At 37.6% G+C, this 18,904-nt stretch overlaps 1 protein-coding gene across 1 annotated transcript in view; it reads right to left on the reverse strand.

The window, feature by feature from the left end:
* fs(1)M3 (female sterile (1) M3) overlaps positions 1–18,904 on the reverse strand; it is a 111,997-nt gene that overhangs the window by 72,256 nt on the left and 20,837 nt on the right. Inside the window, exons 2-8 of the mRNA XM_083117343.1 lie at positions 15,276–15,450; positions 10,984–11,186; positions 8,784–8,995; positions 7,742–7,877; positions 4,100–4,259; positions 2,974–3,077; positions 1,950–2,145 (exon numbers count right to left, since the gene is read on the reverse strand). Coding sequence (XP_082973469.1) covers positions 1,950–2,145; positions 2,974–3,077; positions 4,100–4,259; positions 7,742–7,877; positions 8,784–8,995; positions 10,984–11,186; positions 15,276–15,450 — 1,186 coding nt within the window. The remainder of the gene's footprint in view (positions 1–1,949; positions 2,146–2,973; positions 3,078–4,099; positions 4,260–7,741; positions 7,878–8,783; positions 8,996–10,983; positions 11,187–15,275; positions 15,451–18,904) is intronic.

Here is an 18,904-nt window from a genome sequence, read left to right on the forward strand (position 1 = left end):
GTGAAGCTAGAATGTTAGTGAAAAAGTGAGCATTACGAGTGCAATATTGGGAATTTGCCTTCAAAATGAACAAAATCTGATAAAGCTGTTGGCGGTGAAGGCTGTGTTGATCAAAGGATAGGTTCTGAAAATTTGCAAGTGCATCTACACAAGAAGGCAGTGAGTATTAAAATGGTGAGTCCTTTCGATTGTTGGTTGCCAGTGAAAAATTTAAGAAATGTAAAATTACAGCCATAGCTTGTTGTATCTAGTGATGAAGTTACACATTCAAAATCTTTGAACATAACTAAATTGAAACGCATGAGCAAGTTTGAATGTGGTATCCTTTGTTGGAAATATTTGTCAGTTTCAGTATGCATTGCCAAGTTGGTAGATTTGTAATTTTGCAGCAAGCTAAACACACTTATAAAATATTGGGTTGATGCATAAGTTCTTAGTGTTTGTGTTTGGTATGGCAACACTGCGGTGTTAGGAGTTTATCGTTTAACGTTCATCAATTGGAGTGGCATTGTTATGCTTGTGAATATGCATTGAATTTTGCGGGTTTGAAGGAAGACAGTGTTATTTGTGGGCTAAAGAACAATAAGTGTCAAGTGGAAAAAAGCGAACACTTCTGACATTCTTCTGTCTGGGTTTAACAGAGGAGGCAATGCAGCTGATGCTGCTGAAAGCATTTGTGCTTTGTATGGGGAAATGCTAACAGTAAAGCTTAAAGCAGGGAAAGAAAATTATTTTGTCATTTCAAAGAGAGCAACGAATTTTGGCTTGAGTGATTATCCACATTCAGAAAGACCATCGGGCGTTTATCAAGGCCGTTTAAACTCTCTTAATCAAAGATGATCCACATCAGTCAAGCAGAGAATTAGCAAATGTGACCTCTCAACGATCGTGCATTCCATGGGTAAGGTTCAGGATACCACATGCTTTCATGGAAAACAACACAAACCAGCAAATAGGCCAGGAAGAGTGCATCAAGTGCATCTCCAACACTATAATGCATGCCCACACTCTGGTAACATGACAAAAGTTGCTATCAGAGAACTTGTTTGGGAGGTTATTCCACAAGCTTCTTACTTCCCTGATCTTGCACCTTCAAATTTACAACTTTTCAGCTTCCAATCCACCAATCTTCAAGGAAACTCCTTTGGTAATGAAAATGCTCTTCAACTTGGCTTGGCGACATCTTTAATACCAAATCAGCTGATTTCTTCCCGTGTGGAATTGAAATACTGTCCTAGCATTGATAGACAGACAGTAAAGGAAAATATATTACTGATTAATTTTTGTCTTTTGTTAATCTCAAATGAGTATGAAAAAAAAACCTTTGCCATGATGGGGGGAAAAAAACTACGAACTTATGCATCAACCCAATATCATGACTGAAGTGCAGAAGAATCGATATTGAATTCATTCTCTTGATCAACAATTGATCATGAAATTATGTACACAATGATGGGCGTTAGATATATAGTAGTGGTAATGGCTATTGTCTTGTATTCATGGAGTCCTAGACTAATTAGGCATAACTTGGTGGGGGCACTTGCCCACCTAACAAATTTTCAGAAGTAACAAGCTAATGAAACTTGTGTTAAGCTCTTGAGACCTGAGAAGCAAGTTAGTGAGTAATTTTCAAGATTTCGCAAATGCAACTGTAATTTAGCAAAGTAGTCTTTGGTGCTATTTTTATGAGGTATAAAACTTCTTGATTCTGAAAAAAGTTATGGGTGTCAAAATCTCACTTTAAAAACTGTAGGCCCAGTCCCGATTAGCTGTTCTGATCATAAAGTGGATTTGGCCTTTTCTTTCTGTCAAGGTACAAATTTAAATCTGCATTTTAAAGAAATTATTAAAAATATGTTTTGTTCAAAGCTCTTTTTTTTTTAAGGTTGAGTGACATAAAATGAAGTCTGGAGTGACCCCATTTACATTTAAAATTTTCGAATGCTCACCTGGTTGAGGCTTTTGTAAGATTAGTTGAAGGAAACTGCTGTAGAGATCTGAACCACTTCTTGTTATAGCTATAAGCATAACATCACCATTAACGACATTTAAATCTAATGTGAAGATTTCTTCCATGTCCAATCCAATTGTAATGGCACGGTGAAAAAGGCCATCTGACCACATTCTGTATATTGTAACCAAATTCTGGAAGCAAAATATTAAAGTATTAATATTACACGACAACAGTTGTTCACACACACACACACACAGCATAATTGCAACAGAGTGGTAGAGCCAACAATCTTCTAGCAATACTGATATTCCTGGCTACAGTCTTACAACATTTTTGTGGCTCTAAAGAAGTGGGCCATGTAACATCACAGTCTTCATTTGTATTGCAGTGTTTAAAATTTTTGTTGTTAGTTTCTCCTTGAAAATGGTAAATATTGCAATTCTACAATAAAAAAAAGAGAAAAAAAAGAGTATAAATTTAAATGTGCTCCTACAGTTCTTTACAGACCTGGATTTTAGGGAGTCTTGGGGTGGGGGGTGGAGGGCTAAGCCCTGTGCCTCCACTGGATAAAATTGCTTCAGAAAGGTACACAAAATGGAAAAATGAAATATTTGAAATGTGGTACAAACACAACAAAATATAACCAACTATCTGAAATAATTTGGCCTAAAAGTATTAAGAACTTTTAGATTTGGTGGGAAAAGGGGTCAAAGTTAACCCCTTGACTCCATACATATAATCTGGGCCTGGTTCTTTAAGTTGTTATTGATTGTCCATATAATGAAGCACCCTTTAGATGAGGCCCCAAATTTTACCCTATTTTCCCTTTCTTATATAATCTAATTTGGTCATAACAAAAGATTGCATCATTACTTGCTGCATATGTATATTTGGTTTTGAAAATTTGTTTTCAAAGAAAAATATGCAAAGTTAATTGACAAAGAAATAATGAAAGTCATTTTGGAAATATATTAATACTTTGTTCTTTTTCTTCACCGATTGTACTTTTACTTTATTACCTCACTAGATGCAAGCAAAATTGTCTCTCCATCAATGTAGCCTGCTTGAAGAACATATTTGCCTGTGAGATCTGCTAACGTTTCCCAGCCCAGAAATTCTTCACCTGCAAATAAAATAAAAGTTTTAAATAATTTGAAATATAATAAAGTTTAATAGAAATAAAATGTATAATAACCCATGGCTCAACAGCCCTCAAAGGGCCTTGCCCTATCTCCAGACTGCCAGTCTACATGCCACAATCCTACCTAGAGGTGTGGAGATCTTCAACCAGTAATGGGGTGACCTGGGGTCGGCATGTTGAACCCTCAGCTATTATAGGAGAGTTCGGGAGATTGGGTTACACTACTCGCTTGTAGCTCCCCAATTTCCTCATGATTGTGGGTTGCCACTGGTTCTATACACAGGCTGAAAACCCAGAGACTGAACCCAGGCAGACTCAAACCATGCCATCCTGCAGTCCGAGTCCAAAGCACAGTGCCTTAGGCAGCACAGCCATGGAGGAGGACGTACATATAAAGTATTAATTCCTTTAACAAGTGTTTCGAAACAAACTTGTATTACAAAAGTACATAAAAATTGATACGAGATGGAAGAAAAGTATTAAATTTTTAGGACACACATTTTAGGTCCAGCACTCACAGTGAAGTGGCAGTGTGCCATGACAGCAGAAGTCCCAGGTTCCAATCCCAGCCTGGGCATGCATGCTCTTTGTGGATGTCCCTTCATCAATTTCATCATATCATCACTCATACCCCATCTTCATGATTAACCAAAAGTGGCAGAAATGTGAAGTAAAATAAACAAAGTCAATGAATCAACAATAACGTGACCAGGATCTTCACAGAAGTGAAAAGAAGGTGATGTGAACAGAAGGAATTCCAGGGAAAAATTGCATTAAAAACTGATTTCTAGAGAAAATGTCTAATATTGAAAATATAAAGATGTAATCTAAATTTTCAAAGATGTTTTACAAAATTAGGAATCTTATGAACTAATATAGATTCATCCTTTGCTCCACATCATCTACTATGTTTTTGAAAATGTAACAGTGATCCAAGAGATTCAAATTGAGACTTTCACAGTTCCTTTATGGTGAATGGTATTCTTTAAAAATATTTATATTACCTGTCCACCAAAATATTGTGCTGGATTCATACTTATTAAGAACAAGCAGACACTGTTCTCCTGCCACAGTAAAAGTCTTTAGAGCAAGAGGGCCATTGGTTGCCAGGAACTGAAGCTTTGTGATTTTATTTTCCCATCGTTTGTATACTTCTGATCCAATCTGTAATAGAAAAGCTTTTATCGGTGGTGTGCGGTGTTAAATCAGGCAGGGGAACAGGTGACCTGCACTTGCCCCCTCCCCTCCCATACTTGTAATATAATACAGTAAACCACGTAAAATTCAACCCTTGTTGAAATGAACCAAATAAACATACAATACATATGTTACAAATTGTCAGAGTGACATACATGAAGCACGTTAAAATTATCACAATACCAATGTTAAAGCAAATATGATATAATGTAAAGAAAACATTAAAAACAAAATTGTTGATGCGCAACAAAGAAAAAATAAATAAAAGCAATTTACGAGTGATAAGAGGAAAAAATGTTTTGTCGAAACCTGTTTCATCTCTCTATTAAGTTGACTTTTTTTTTGTAGAGTTGAGAGAGCATTCTTGTAATTCAAACGTCCTCAATGAAATAATTACATTCAGATGGCAGAGTCTTTTCATGACTTCCACTAGATTTGTAGAATTGTGACAAAACCCTAATTGTTTCTTCACACTCCCTTCTCGGGAACAAACAAGAACAACAATAATTTGCCACTGGAATGTAGTAACTTGTCTGAAAATGCTTTGTGTGAGATTTCGTTTTTAATTCAGTTAGGATAGGTGTTTGCTGTCTTTTCTGTAAAGTTCAGCCGGTCAATCATACAACATTCAAAACCCTACGCTCACAACATTCACTTTCTTGTCCTGCGCCTGCCGCTGCGTGCGTCTTGGGGCTGTTGGAACAGGTTGACGCAAGCTGTTCCCTCGGTCGGAAGCTATTTCGCAGCATTTAGCCAAGGCATTTAGCAGACGCTTAGACTGTAGAAGATTTTCCCAGTTTGTTATGACTGGCAGACGCAATTTTGCAATGACATTAGAAAACTATAGACTTTCTACACTCAAAACTATTACTACGACGCAATTAAACTTTAGCACATAGCAAAAACTCGAAGGAAAACGAATTAACTATGTATCTCTTAGGGAACAGCTAGAGAGTTCAGGTTCCGTGGTGGTGGGAGGTGGCACCATGAGGATGGTACCTTTGCTCATGGTCGGAAATACTCTGCATCAGACAGCAGAGGGTGGGACGACGAGGGTAGGTGAAGTAAACAAACTTCCAGTCATGGTGAAAGTTTTTCTTCAGCGTGTTGATTACTGAAGAATGAAGCTTTCTTATTATGTTATTATAGATAATTTAAATAGCTAAAAAGGGCGATAAGTAGAAGGGAACAGCCTGTTCCCCTGGTTCAATGGAGGAACCGCCATTGGCTTTTATTGAACATCTTTAGTCATTTAGGGTTAAATGAAAACTTGAGAGAGTTGGGTATAAAATGTTTATGCAACCGAGTTGGAAATATGTACATTGCGTTCAATAGTGTTATAATTTTCTGAAATAATGGTTATCATCAAAGACAAGACCACATTCATTTTTAATCTTTTACTAAAACATATTTCTCATTTCCTGATCTAGAAACCGGACATATTGAAAAACAGTTAAAAATTTGACAGTGATTTCTTAATTTTAAATCTCCAATGTTTTTACTCTATTTAAAATTTACATGATGCCAAATTCTATTTATGTTGCCTCATGTTTCATTTTAAGTTCCTTCTACTGTGTGTGCCAGATATATTATTGTTTTGGTGCATAAGTTCGTACCTTCGTAGTACTTTTTCACTGTTGCCAAAGTTTTTTAGTTGATACTGATTTGAGATTAACAGATGACAAACTGCATTCTACCCTGAAGATGAGAGAGACGTTAGCTCTCGAGAGCTTGGAATCCAATCCACAATTCACCTGGTCGATATCCCGAGAGAATCTTTTCATCATTCATCGCCAGGAAAACTTCAAGACTTACTTCAAAAGACAAACCAATCAGTTGCATATTCTCCTTCATGGTCTATGACTGTCTGCCAACACTGTGGCAGGTTTTGGATACCAAAACTAAAGAAATCAGCCGATTTGGAGTTAAAGTAGTCATCAAGCCAAAATTGAAGAGCATTTTCATTATCAAAGGAGTTTCCTTGAAAATTGTTGGGTAGAGACCAGAAAAGGTTGAAATCCGAGGGCACAAGATTGGGTGAGTAAAGAGGATGTGGAGCAACCTCCAAATCAAGCTCCTGGATAGCAGCTTTCTCATGTTACCAGAGAGAGTGTGTGTACATTATCATATTGCAGCAGCACTTAATGCAGTCTTCCTGGTCATTTTTATTCAATTGCAGCTGCAATGCATCAGAGTTGTTGGCAATAAATGTCAGCAGTAATGGTAACATTCTGGAAAGCAATGGATTGCCTCACAATTTTGGTTACTTCTGCATGGAAGATTTTGTACAGATTCTTGATATCACTTCTGCTCGCACTGTAATGTATGAAACTGAGAAAATGTAATGTTCAATTACACGCATAACTGTAGTCAGAGTATTAAGATTTGTGATGTAAAAACAAATGAAACAGATTCAGTTTATCCTCAACAGCAGTGGTGGCTCAAGGGGGAGAGCAGCCGTGCCATGGCACTACCCTCAGAAGAAACTCATACCTCGCCCAAGTATTGTTAAATTAATTCATTGATAGTTTACAGACAAGGAGATTCGAATCTTGCAATCAGTCAAGCTGACGTGATGACCACCCCAACCTCCTCACTGCATCGTTCGCTGTTTCGTACCCTCCCGAGAAATTGGTCCGAGCTGCCCAAGAGCTGGCCTAACCAAGTTGACACACGTGCAGAGGGTTGAAAAGTCTCAGCGGGGAACATTTCCACCATGAGCCTGGAACAAGGAACAAGGGGGCAGGGTTAGCCCATAAAAGACATTAGCCGTGCCAGTTTTTGCATGGCACAGCACGGGAACTTTTGCAGTGTTGATACAGTTGCCACCTAAATACGACTGATTTGTAAGACCCGTTGGGGAAGTAATTCATGAGAAAGGTACTATCTACTTTTCTGCCTACTTTTGGAGAAATGAACGTAGTTTTTTCCAAAGTTAAATGAACATTTTGATAACAGATAGATGCGCCTAGAGGGCCATCCAGACTATTTTAAAAATATAAAAGTAAAAAATCCTATGGTGATGCGAGTTTCCTTTGGCATTGACAATTTCTTTTTACAACAAATGTCTAGGATATTTTCGACATCCAGTTGGAATACATGTGTATGGGGGTGGGGGGTGAGAGGATTTGTTTTTTCCTTCCTCTTGTAGTTGTTGTTTTGTTTTTAGAGAAGTGTCCTGTAGTGCATAAAGATAGGTTAGTGAGTGAAGATGAAGAGGATTGCGTTATTACTTAAACACACACTGTTTTCCACGTTACCAAATGAAGATAAACATCTTGGCCACTGGCGCAACCTGAAGGAGAGGCAGGTGGTGGGCACTGTGGAGCTTTTTCTTTTTTTTCGATTTCTTGATCACGTTGGCACTACCCATCATAGTTGCTGCCGGCCGCCACTGCTCAACAGTATAAAATTACTCTTATGCATTTACACTTAGCCTTACTTCTTACCATTGGATTTTCTCTAAGATGCTGTGCAATAACAATAATAACTGCCCCCTTATATGGAAAAGTTGTTACAGCTACTGCACCAGTTGTCACCAGGGAATCAATTTCATCAAGGTATGTGCCGGTCCATCTATAAATACTTGTAGAAGAAAATATCCATTTAAATATTATGTACAAAATAAACTCTTACATAATACATATTTGTGCTATAATTGAACAAATTTTACATGGTTCATGATGTATTTCTAACCAATATATTTTGATTTTTCTGTATTCTTATTTCTGTACTGTCTATGTAAGTTATCGAGTTACCATTGTGTAAATACTGAAAGAATTAAGTCATGGCAGCCTGAGGGCAAACCTTGTCCCCTCAAAAATAAAATTACTACTCCGAGTTCTTGTTTTAAGTTCACCTTATGCACAGATAGGCTAATTGGGACTGGACTTACAGTTTATAGTTGGATCTGAACCACTGTATGCCTCCATTGCATATTGAAACCAGGGCTCCTTGATTGATTCATTCATTCATTCATTGAGTTTGTTTTTAAGTCCACTTTATGCACAGAAAGGCCAATCGGGACTGGTTTAAAGTGGGATCCGAACCACTGTGTACCTCCACGGGGATTGAACCTGGGACCCCATGATTACAAGGTGATGACTTTACCACTACACCATCGAGGAGGCCAGTGACCCCTTGATTACAAGGTGACAATGCTACCACTACTCCATCAGGGAAGCCATTGCAAATTTGCTTCTATTCTAAATTTTAGTGGTCCCAGGATTGATTCTCATTGGGAGTTTCAAAATTTCAATGTTGACCCCGAGTTTGCTTGAAAATAAGCAGGTTCCACTCAAGAAAGCCAGATGATAAAATTGCAATAGGATTAGATTCTCTGATTGTGTCGCACAATAAAATACCTCTTGACAGATCTTGGCCCTCAAAGGGTCATCACATCATAGAGGTGTTATTCTAAATTGTTAGTTCCTTATCTCTGGTTACCTTACTGGTTATTACAACATGAGAACATGTGTACATTATACTTACAAAGAAGGTACAAGCATGTGATCATCTTTGTGGTTCAGTATGATCAATAATAGATCATCATCTTGGAAGAAGAATTCTGCATCTTTAGCTTCCCAGAAGTTCTGAATTGTCTGCCTAAGAGTTAGTTCAAGATTCTGTGTTCCTATATATAATTGACAATAACCTTCTTTGAATGCTACCAACAAAAATAAAATTCCATGCCACTCAACAGCCTGGAAATAAACAATTTGGGATAAATTACAATCTTCAGAATAAACCAAAAAATATTCTGTTTGGTTTCTTTTTTCACAAAGGAAAAATTATTCACAAAATTGAATCGGTCATTAGTTTATAATGAAGCACAAATTTAATCAAAATTCATTGGTTACTTGAAACTATTCCTATATGTCCCACAATTACATAATTGTTGCAAATAATAAAATTAACACATTGGGGTCCCACGACAGGCATAGCCCGCAGTGCACTTAAAGTCAATGTGGACGAACGACTGGCATAGCCCATCCAGCAGTATGCAATTGCTTTGCCGATTAACTACAGGCTATGTTCGTACTTAGTCTCGTGTGCGTGTTCATTCAAGCCGCTCTGTTGAAATTCCGACCACTAGGTGACTCATGTTCTATTTTTATCTCACACCTGGGACACTGTGTGGGTTGATGTACGTTGCATTGTTTAGAATGGCGTCGTTAGATCCAGACTGCATAGCGGAAATTCCGCCTCAGAGTTTGAAGTTGGCAACGATTTTGATGATGCAGATGAATTTGAAGATTGGGAAGGTAGGTTATATTCATAATAATTAATTGTTGACAATATAAACAGTGGTGCAAACTCTAGTATTTTATGAATGAAGTGAGAAGAGATAATTTTTTTGGGTCTATTCATCTTGCCTCTTGCTTGATTCTCCTACATGCACTGATGTATTTTTAGTTTTTCCATTTATTATTTTGTATAGTGTATGTCAAATGAAAATTTATTTTATTTATTTAGTTTATTTATTTGTTTAATTTTTACAGATGACGCAGAACCAACTGATACATCGTCTGGTCCTGTCCTGCAGCAGCCACTTTTTCATACAAAAGCTAATTACCTGTAATTTGTAATTATTTTTTGTTATGTGCACATAAGAAGTATTCTTATGCAAGATTCAAAAGATGTATTGATAGTTTATGTAGTTAATTATTGAAATTTCCAGATTACGAACTTAAAATATCTCTATATTAACATTTGTTACAATGTTGTACTTTTTTCCTTCTTCACAAAACATTGCTGAAAAAAATATTCAAAAATGTCTGAAAATGAAAATAAAATTTAACAAATTTTTGTTCATTGAAAAGAGGAAGTTTTGTAGATTTAAGAAATGTGTGGTAGATAAAAACAAATTAAAAATATTTTTTCTATGATTTTTTGAAAAACAACCAATAACCGCAGTCCAGAGGTAAAAATTCTGTATTATGAGGCCAGACCCGAATGTGTTAATGAAATCAAAATTATATTTTCAGTAAAATGAAATGCAATGTGTGCAGACAATGGCAAAGAAAATAGGCAGATTTCCCATTAATATTCTCATTCTATTTATTCTACATCTTGTTTTTTTGCTGCCCTCTGTTTATTGATGTTTTTATTTCATTCATGATCACCACATTGCGGAAAACAGACAATGAAAATGATGGTAATTTCACCTACTATTACTTTTGATGCATGTACTATAGAAAAAAATTACTGTAACAGAGAAGTCTCAAAGGGTTGTTAAAATATGCTTATTTCAGTATGACATTGCTAAATTTGTTTATTCACAAATGTAGGAATGTAATTGAAAATCGTCCATGCACTGTAAAATGTACACTATGAATCAACTTCTGGAAACCACCATCTCAACAGACTATCCTAAAGGGGGTGTGAGAAACAGTCCTTCATATCATAAAGTTATTTTAGACTAGAAATATTTTAGATCCATTTCAGTGACCCCCCCTCCCCCTCTGGTGTAATCACTGTTAGGTGGATACAGGGTGTACAATTGTAATTTAATACTTAGGCACTGTAACCACTAAATATTGAAGGTTTGCAAGCTACCCCCATACCTCTGTTTCCTGGGCAACTCTACTACCTCACGAGATGACTATACCTACTACTCTCTAAAACAAAAAAATAGACAAATTTACTAATTTTTTAACTTCAGAAGAACAGCACTAATGTTTTGAATTACCTCTATAAATGCAATATTTCCTGTAATTCCATGTAGTGTAACGACTTCTTCCAATTTTGGTCTCTTCACATCACTTGTTAGGCGTAATATCTTGTTGTCAGCTAAGACAAAGCTCTTTCCAAACACTTTGAAAGATGCTGCACTATTTTCACCAATACGCTGATTTGAAGGAGTTGTCCAAGTAATGTTAAATGGGCGAACTCCTGTGAAAGTCAAACATGAAGGTCAGCAAGAGAAGTTAACAGAAAATATTAGTATTACATGTATTTCTACAACAAATATAGGCTACGATATTTTAAATAAATCACCCATTATTAAAATTGCAAAAAATTAAGAACTATCATCATTAAGTGATGAAAGAGACAGGAGTGTCATGGGTGTCAGCAGAAATTTCTGCAAGGAGGTCAAGACCATTGATAAAAGTTGAAATAATAATTATTACCACCTTGATAATTGTTAACATACAATAATACTAATAAAAATTAATTTTGTTCAAAATTTATTATTATTTAAATGGGAAGATTTTGCTACTCAATCCACTAGACAAGTGAATATCCAGCACATTATTTTTTTAAAAAAATTTCATACAGTTAGTGTACTCAACTTCACAGTTATTGTATTTTGTTATTAATTTTTATGCATCTCTGTCAAGAAAAGGCTTTAAAAATTAAGCGAAATTTTACTCAAATTTTATGTTGTGCGACCTCTAACCTAAAACTATACCTTTTGGAATTTTGAAAACTGTGGAACGATCTGTTCTTTGGTCTAATTGGTGGAATACAGTGGTGTAGCGCAATGACAGAATTTAAACTTTAAATTCACTGGGCTGAGCACTAAATAGAAACACCCAATCTATTTTTCTCTTCTTGTCAGTGAACATAGACTACATATCAACAGAATTACTGTATTGTACAAGTCAACGGGCACCACAAATAACTTCACAACTGTTTTATTACTTATTTTTATGTGGGAGGTGGTCGAGTGGGTTCCCAGTAACATAGAAGACAAACTCTGGGTGTACTGGCTCAATCAGAGGTGCCCCTGGCAACTTAACCGTATTAATTTCCTTGCTTGCAGAGCGCCTCAAATAGGAAAAAATCCCTCATCTCACACTTTTATAGATATACCATTTGTTGGAATCTTTTAGAGTATAAATTGTCTACAGTTATGAATCCAGTAGGAAGCTTCAGTTACTCTGCCAGTCTGCTTTTTATTGCCACACAATAAACAAAAAATTTGGTAATTCATGAACTTTTACCACTAATATTAGTTTTATGTGTGGTATTTAAAATGTAACTTCCAACCAAATATTTTCAAAGGGGACTTCTCAAATTTAAATAGGAGCAGAGACAAATTTTCCCACATACAGTCCACAACTGTTATTTGTTACAGTTTATTTTCCATTTTTAGCTGTAGTGTAACAAGGAAGTTTAATTTTCTTTAATTGTTAAACACTTTAAAGGGTTCCAAAAACTCAGTATGAGGTGAGTATCAGGGGAGTACTCCTAACTCCTGGCAGATGTTTCGCAAAAATTAATTAATTAATTAATTTAATTTAATTAATAAATAATTAATTAAACGCATCTTCCACAGTTGCTCCTTAACTTATGAGTTTTGCGATACCGGTTACTTCTGACTGTCATTGATGAACCCCCGGAGGCGAGGCCAGGACTTCTTGGAGGCCAAGCTAAAGAAGCTGGGTAATCTTCAGAACATCTTCCAATCCACAGCCTGGAAAAGGTCTTATTCAGGTAATGAGACACTTGCAACACGAAGTGTGCCAGAACATGGTGCAGAATTTTGCCGTGCTACGAAAATGATGGGTCACCATACCAATGTTCTGGACTCTTAAACTGCCAGCTACATGTCTATATCAAGCTTTCAACCAATATCCATCATAGTGTTCAAAATAAAGGGGGGGGGGGTATGCCCACTTTGACACTTTGTACATTAATATTTATAAATATTCTGAACACAACTTTTAATAGTTACAATGCTCAAGCAACGTTATAGGTATCTGCATGATTCGGAAATAATGTTGGCCTCTGCATGGGCATTAGTTCAAAGTTGTATTGCACCAGTCATAATAATAATGGGCGAATTAATTTGTATGATAATGTGTACAAATGAGCTGATCAGAAGTGGAAATACCAAAGGGTGAAAAGAGAGAGGAGATTGCTGCAAACTACATCCACCTGACACCTCACAGTAACTGCATCCCATAATAAAATGGTGTACCCATTATGGTAGTGTTGTAAGCAATTACCTATATAATCATTGTAATTAAGTAAAAGGTGCCAGTTTAATGGAATATTTGAAGGTAAAATTATAAGGACACATGATGAAAGTAAAGCTACTCTCTTTACAATTGTATTGATGAGACACTGGGCGAGTGCCAGTCACACTTACACAGGGGAATTGAAGAGATCACTCAACCCAGCCACGAGCATGGCATTCAGATGCACTGCTAACCGATCTCCTGCAATAATTTGACAGGTACACACTGTCATACACATGATTGGCAGTTAACACAGCATGTAGTTAAAAAGATTGTCAGTCAGAATATCCACAAGTCTTGCAGAATTATTGACAAGTACAGTAGATTTATTATTTCAATTTCCTTCATTCTCATTGTTCAGGAAAGTAATTGATAGCACAGGGACAAATACCTGAGGAAAATAATTAATCTCATCTTTTACAGTCTCCAGTTCCAGACTCTGCCAGAATAGAATAGAACTCTTGTTCCTAGAGTTACCAGATTAGTTTAAGCAAAAATACTACACACTCTCCCAAAATTAGGACAAAATGATTCAAAATAAATAATATATATTAGCGGATATAAAGTTGAACACTTTCTAGTTGAATAAATAGCAAGCTTTTAAAATCAATTTGTGTGTATAAAATTCTCAAGCTCTCCACTTTCTTTGTGTGCGGTCACTAATTGTACAGTCACTGACACTGCCGGCTTGCAATGAATACATTGACTTTCAATGGAATTGTTACAAGCCGGCAGTGTCCGTGACTGTACAGTGTATACATTTTTTTGGAAGTGTTTCTGTGTAATGAGATACATATTAGTGTAATCATCATATCCTTAGATTGACCAAGAATCCTTCATGCATTAACTCATAAATCCCACTGAATCCTTTCCTGGCAATGCTCCAGAGATTTTTTTCTATTCAGTCAGAACAGCAGAAAATATTTCAGGCCATGTGTGGTAGAACCATTTAAAATTACTTAACATTTTTGTTTAACAACTCTAAGCTCTGCAAGTTTTTTAACTTCTTCATAATGTGTCATCCTATCCAACGAATATTGAATTTCTTTCTTTGGGAGCTTATCCACAAGCTAATTTTATTGTAAATACAAAAAAAGATTTTAAGAGCAGTACCCTAGAACACACAGTAGACCTATGTTTGGATCAGTGCTCAAAGTGTGGGGAGGGGACATGGGTGGATGCTATGTCCCCAGTTAAGAAAATTTTCACAATGCATCCTCCTAGATAGGATAATTTGCATAAGCGTCCCTGCATCTACTGCATCGTGTCTATGTTGATCCATACAATCCAGTAGCATGCCAAGGATTTTTGAAAGGGCGAGGGGCACGTATATATATTTTTTTTGTAGTCAGCACTCATTTTGTCATCTTTTTCCTGTCTGTTTTTTTTTAGATATACTGGGCCAGAAGCGGGGGGGGGGGGGGGGTTATGACCCCCACCACCAGTGGTGTGCCCAGGATTTACGAAAGTGAGGGGTTATGTATACTTTCTCTTGGTAGTCAGTACTCATTTTGTAATTTTCCTACCTTTGACGTTCTTTTTTAGGAATACTGGACCAAAAGGAGGGGTTATAACCACCACCAACCCCCCCTTGGACACGACACTGCCCACCACCTCCCCCCCCCCTCCTTGGTCATGCCACTGATACAAGCCTGTCCCCAAACTCAACCAAGCATCCCTCCCCCAAGCTAGGCATCTTCACTGAGCACAGATTTGGCAAACAAGTATGTTACATTTACCTCGTTATATTATTCTCCAGAGCAAATCTAGTTTGCATACAAACAACATTTTGTCTTTTGCAATGGTACAAAATATTTTACAATAAAATACCCAGAGCTAATTTAATATTATACAATAATGCATTCAGATGTGAATATCAATCACAAATTTAAACTATTCCAGGCCTAACATATATACATATTAGTGTCATCAGAACATACTGGATTCAGCAAAACATTACTGTACACCAGTTAGATGCTTCTTTAACAAATTTAATCTTATGGAAGTTACTCACCTCTCTTTCTCATTGTTTGCCTCATGTAGCTTTTCATCAAATCCAATTTGACATCTAGTAATTTGGACTTCAGGTAAGGAGGCAGAGATTTTTGTTCATAATTTTTTGGACTGATGGGTGATGCATTTGAGAAACTCAGGAACAAGAAGTAAATACAAGCTAACAGCAATGGGACCTGCAAGTATAAACACTGCTTTAGAAACTTGCACACTTTGAAAGAACCAGATCCATTGCTGAAATACTAGAACAAAAAAGTATGCTTCCATATTTAAGAGTGGTACCCTAGAAAATGCACTAGACCTATGTTTGAATCAGTGATCGAAGTTGGAGGAGGGGTCATGGGTTTCTAGATTTCAGCACCTTACTCTACATAATGTAACCAATTTCAAAATTTGTGTGTGTGTGTGTGTGTGTGTGTGTGTGTGTGTGTGTGTGTAACAAAAATAGCAACAAAGTGTACTATTTTAGTGGTAAAGCTGTCATCTTTGGGGGTCCTAGGCACGACTCTCTGTGGAGAAACATTGGTGCCAATCCCACTTTAAACTTTAGGTCCAATCCTGATTAACTAAAAGTGTTCTTAAAATAAACTTTTGATAAATCCGATGTTGAACAGTTTCACAAAGTTCCACTGTAACAAATGAAATAGATTGAAGAGTCAATTAAGACGACCTGACATCAAAAATAATATCTACTGAAACTAATTTTCTGATAAAATAAATGTTTATTGTTAATATTTAACTAATTTATTCCATGGCATGAATTTCTATTTTTATTCCAAAGACATGGTTCATTTCCTTGAAAACTGTGTGTGTGTAGTTCATATAGGTGTTGTGTATTTGTTTGAAATGCACTCTATGCACTGGAACCAGAGTGAGCCATAATGCACCTGAACTCCATGCCGGTCAAAAGTCCATTCTTTGTTAACATTAGTACAGGCAAATTAGGTCCAAAGGTGGAAAAAAATATTTGGTAAGCTAATTTTTGTATTATAACATTCCTTGGGATGTAACTCCTGAGAAAAATGACTGAAACTAGGAGTTTCGGAACACATATAAATTTTGAAAAATGTCAGTCATTTTGAAAATTTCGAAAAATTGCATTCGGGCGATAACGGTGAGATATAAAATGATGCTGCTTGCGCTATTTTACTTTAAATGTTTTCAAAAACCTAAACTACATAATACAAAGCACAAATGATTAAGATTTGAAAAAAAAATATATAAATTTGATGCCAATACTTGATGGTATCATGGCCGTATTTAGAGGGGGGTTAGGGTTCAAAGCCCCCCCCCCCCGAAGCGCCTGGCATGTTGGATTAATAGAAGTTCAGAAACAAAAAAAATATAACACATTTTCAAAAATTTATTCGCAGTTTCACAAAAATACAACAGGGAGACAATCCTGAAATGATTGAGCTAGAATTTTCAAACATTTTGAATTCTGAAATTTGAGCAAAACTGATTTAATTCTCAGAATCGCAACCCACCCGCAACCTCCTCATCTTCACTTCTGCTGTCCTCTTTCCAGTGCTGTTCCTGGATCGGACTGAAAATTCCCTTGTGATTGCCCCAAAATTCCCATTCCAACTTTTAAATTTCCCCTTTATAAGAGCTCAAACCTAGGATATCCAGCTTCGTAGCGAGTTACATTCACTATCCTTCACCCAGCGGTTCGATATAGTACATACTTGTATACAGGGTGTTTCTAAAGGTCGTTTACAACGCTTTGAAGGCGATTCCTCACACGAAAACAAGCAAAAAGTGTGAGTTCCATTTTTACGACTGAGGCTTCGTTTCCGAGATAGGAGCCTCGCAAAAGGTGACAAAGTGAACGTCACACCTAACTGGGACGAACACTATCACAGATAGAGAGGCGGTTCCAAGGGAATCATAAAGGAATCGTATGTGCTCAGTCCGGAAGTCACTATGAAAAGTTCACTGCACGCATGCGCAATGGAGTCCTCAAAGGAATTGGGGATTTCCAGCAAGAACAATGATTGGAAAGGGTATGTAACGCAGCAAGAAGGACCGTGACAATGAGAAATGCGTTAAAGACAACACATTCCGACCTCAAACATCAAAACATGAGCACGGAACACAAAATCCGAAAAGTTGAGCACGGTTGCATACCCCAGTTACACGCGAGGAATGAACGAATCATGTCATGTGGCATACGAGAGACACATTACTCCACCAGGAGGAGGAAAAGAAAAACACAATATCAGATGATTGCGACAACGTGTATTTTTACACGCGACAACTACGTAATATCCCCCCCCCACACACACACAACAAACAACAAATGCTACAATGTCTTACGCACAGACAGTGCGTGTCACTGTACACCAACTGAAGATGTCACTTTCACCACACAAAGGGGGTGGGGAGCAATACCAAGAGTGTTCTCACTGGGATTTGCCGAGGGCGATAATCACAGACGGTTTTCAAAATGTCTGCCGTTCACTTCTACGCAGAGATGACAGTGACGAATCAAGGATTGTCGAGTACGAGCAAACAAGCCAGGTGTATCTGCTACCGTCACTGCGGCGACGTTGATGCGAGCACCGAGGTCCTCAGCTGATGTGACAGGTGTGTCGTATACGAGGGTTTTCATTTCTCCCCAGAAGAAAAAAATCGAGAGGGTTGAGATCTGGCGACCTCGATGGCCAAGGCACAGGCTCATCCCTACCAATGAACCTATTGCGAAACACGTCATGCAGGAAATGTCGTACATTACGATCGAAATGAGCTGGTGCCCCATCGTGTTGGTACCACATTTCTTGCCACAGTGCCAAAGGTACGGTCTCCAACAGTTCAGGCAGAACCTCACTAAGAAATGCATGATACGTGCGACCTTTCAAGTGAACAGGGAGAATGTATGGTTCTATTAAATGATCATGTACTATTCCGCACCACACATTCACTGAAAACCTGTGATGTTGATGGGCCACAAAAATTGCATGTCAGTTGTCAAAGTCCCAGACATGACTGTTTCTACTATTGAAGACATCCATCCTGGTGAAAATGGCTTCATCTGTCCAAAATACCTTTGCCCCGAAGTGAGGGTTTGTGTCCAGCTGATGCAACAACCATTGGCAAAACTCCATACGAGGGCGAAAGTCACGAGGTAACAGGTCTTGTACTTTCTGCAGTTTAAAAGGGTGCATTCCTTCCTCTGACAACACTCGCCAAACATTCACATGAGACGTGTTTCGTGCCCGAACGAGCACGCGCGTACTGGTGCCAGGATGTTCTGCGACCGCTGTTAACACATCTTCTGCAAACTCATGTGTGCGTACACTTCGGGGTCTTCAAACTTCTTGCCGCGGTGGTAACACTGACCCTGTTTCACGCAGTTGACTGTCCACTACTTGAGGCGTGAAACGGTAAACGTCTGTGTGGAAAGCGTTCTCCATAAAGGCGCCTTACCTCACGGCTATTACTACGTGCCTCTCCATACATGAGATGCACGTCTGCTAGCTGCTGGGTCGTATACGCAGCCATCTGTGTAATAGGGAGCTGGAACTGCTCCTATTGCAAAGTATCGCTTTTGTTTAACACTGACACACTGCACAAATTGGCCGTATCACCGTACGAACACCACAGACCAATTGTTGCGATACTTGATTT

Source organism: Lepisma saccharinum, chromosome 2, assembly GCF_977018435.1.
Source record: "Lepisma saccharinum chromosome 2, izLepSacc3.1, whole genome shotgun sequence".
In the NCBI taxonomy this organism is placed as follows: domain Eukaryota; kingdom Metazoa; phylum Arthropoda; class Insecta; order Zygentoma; family Lepismatidae; genus Lepisma; species Lepisma saccharinum.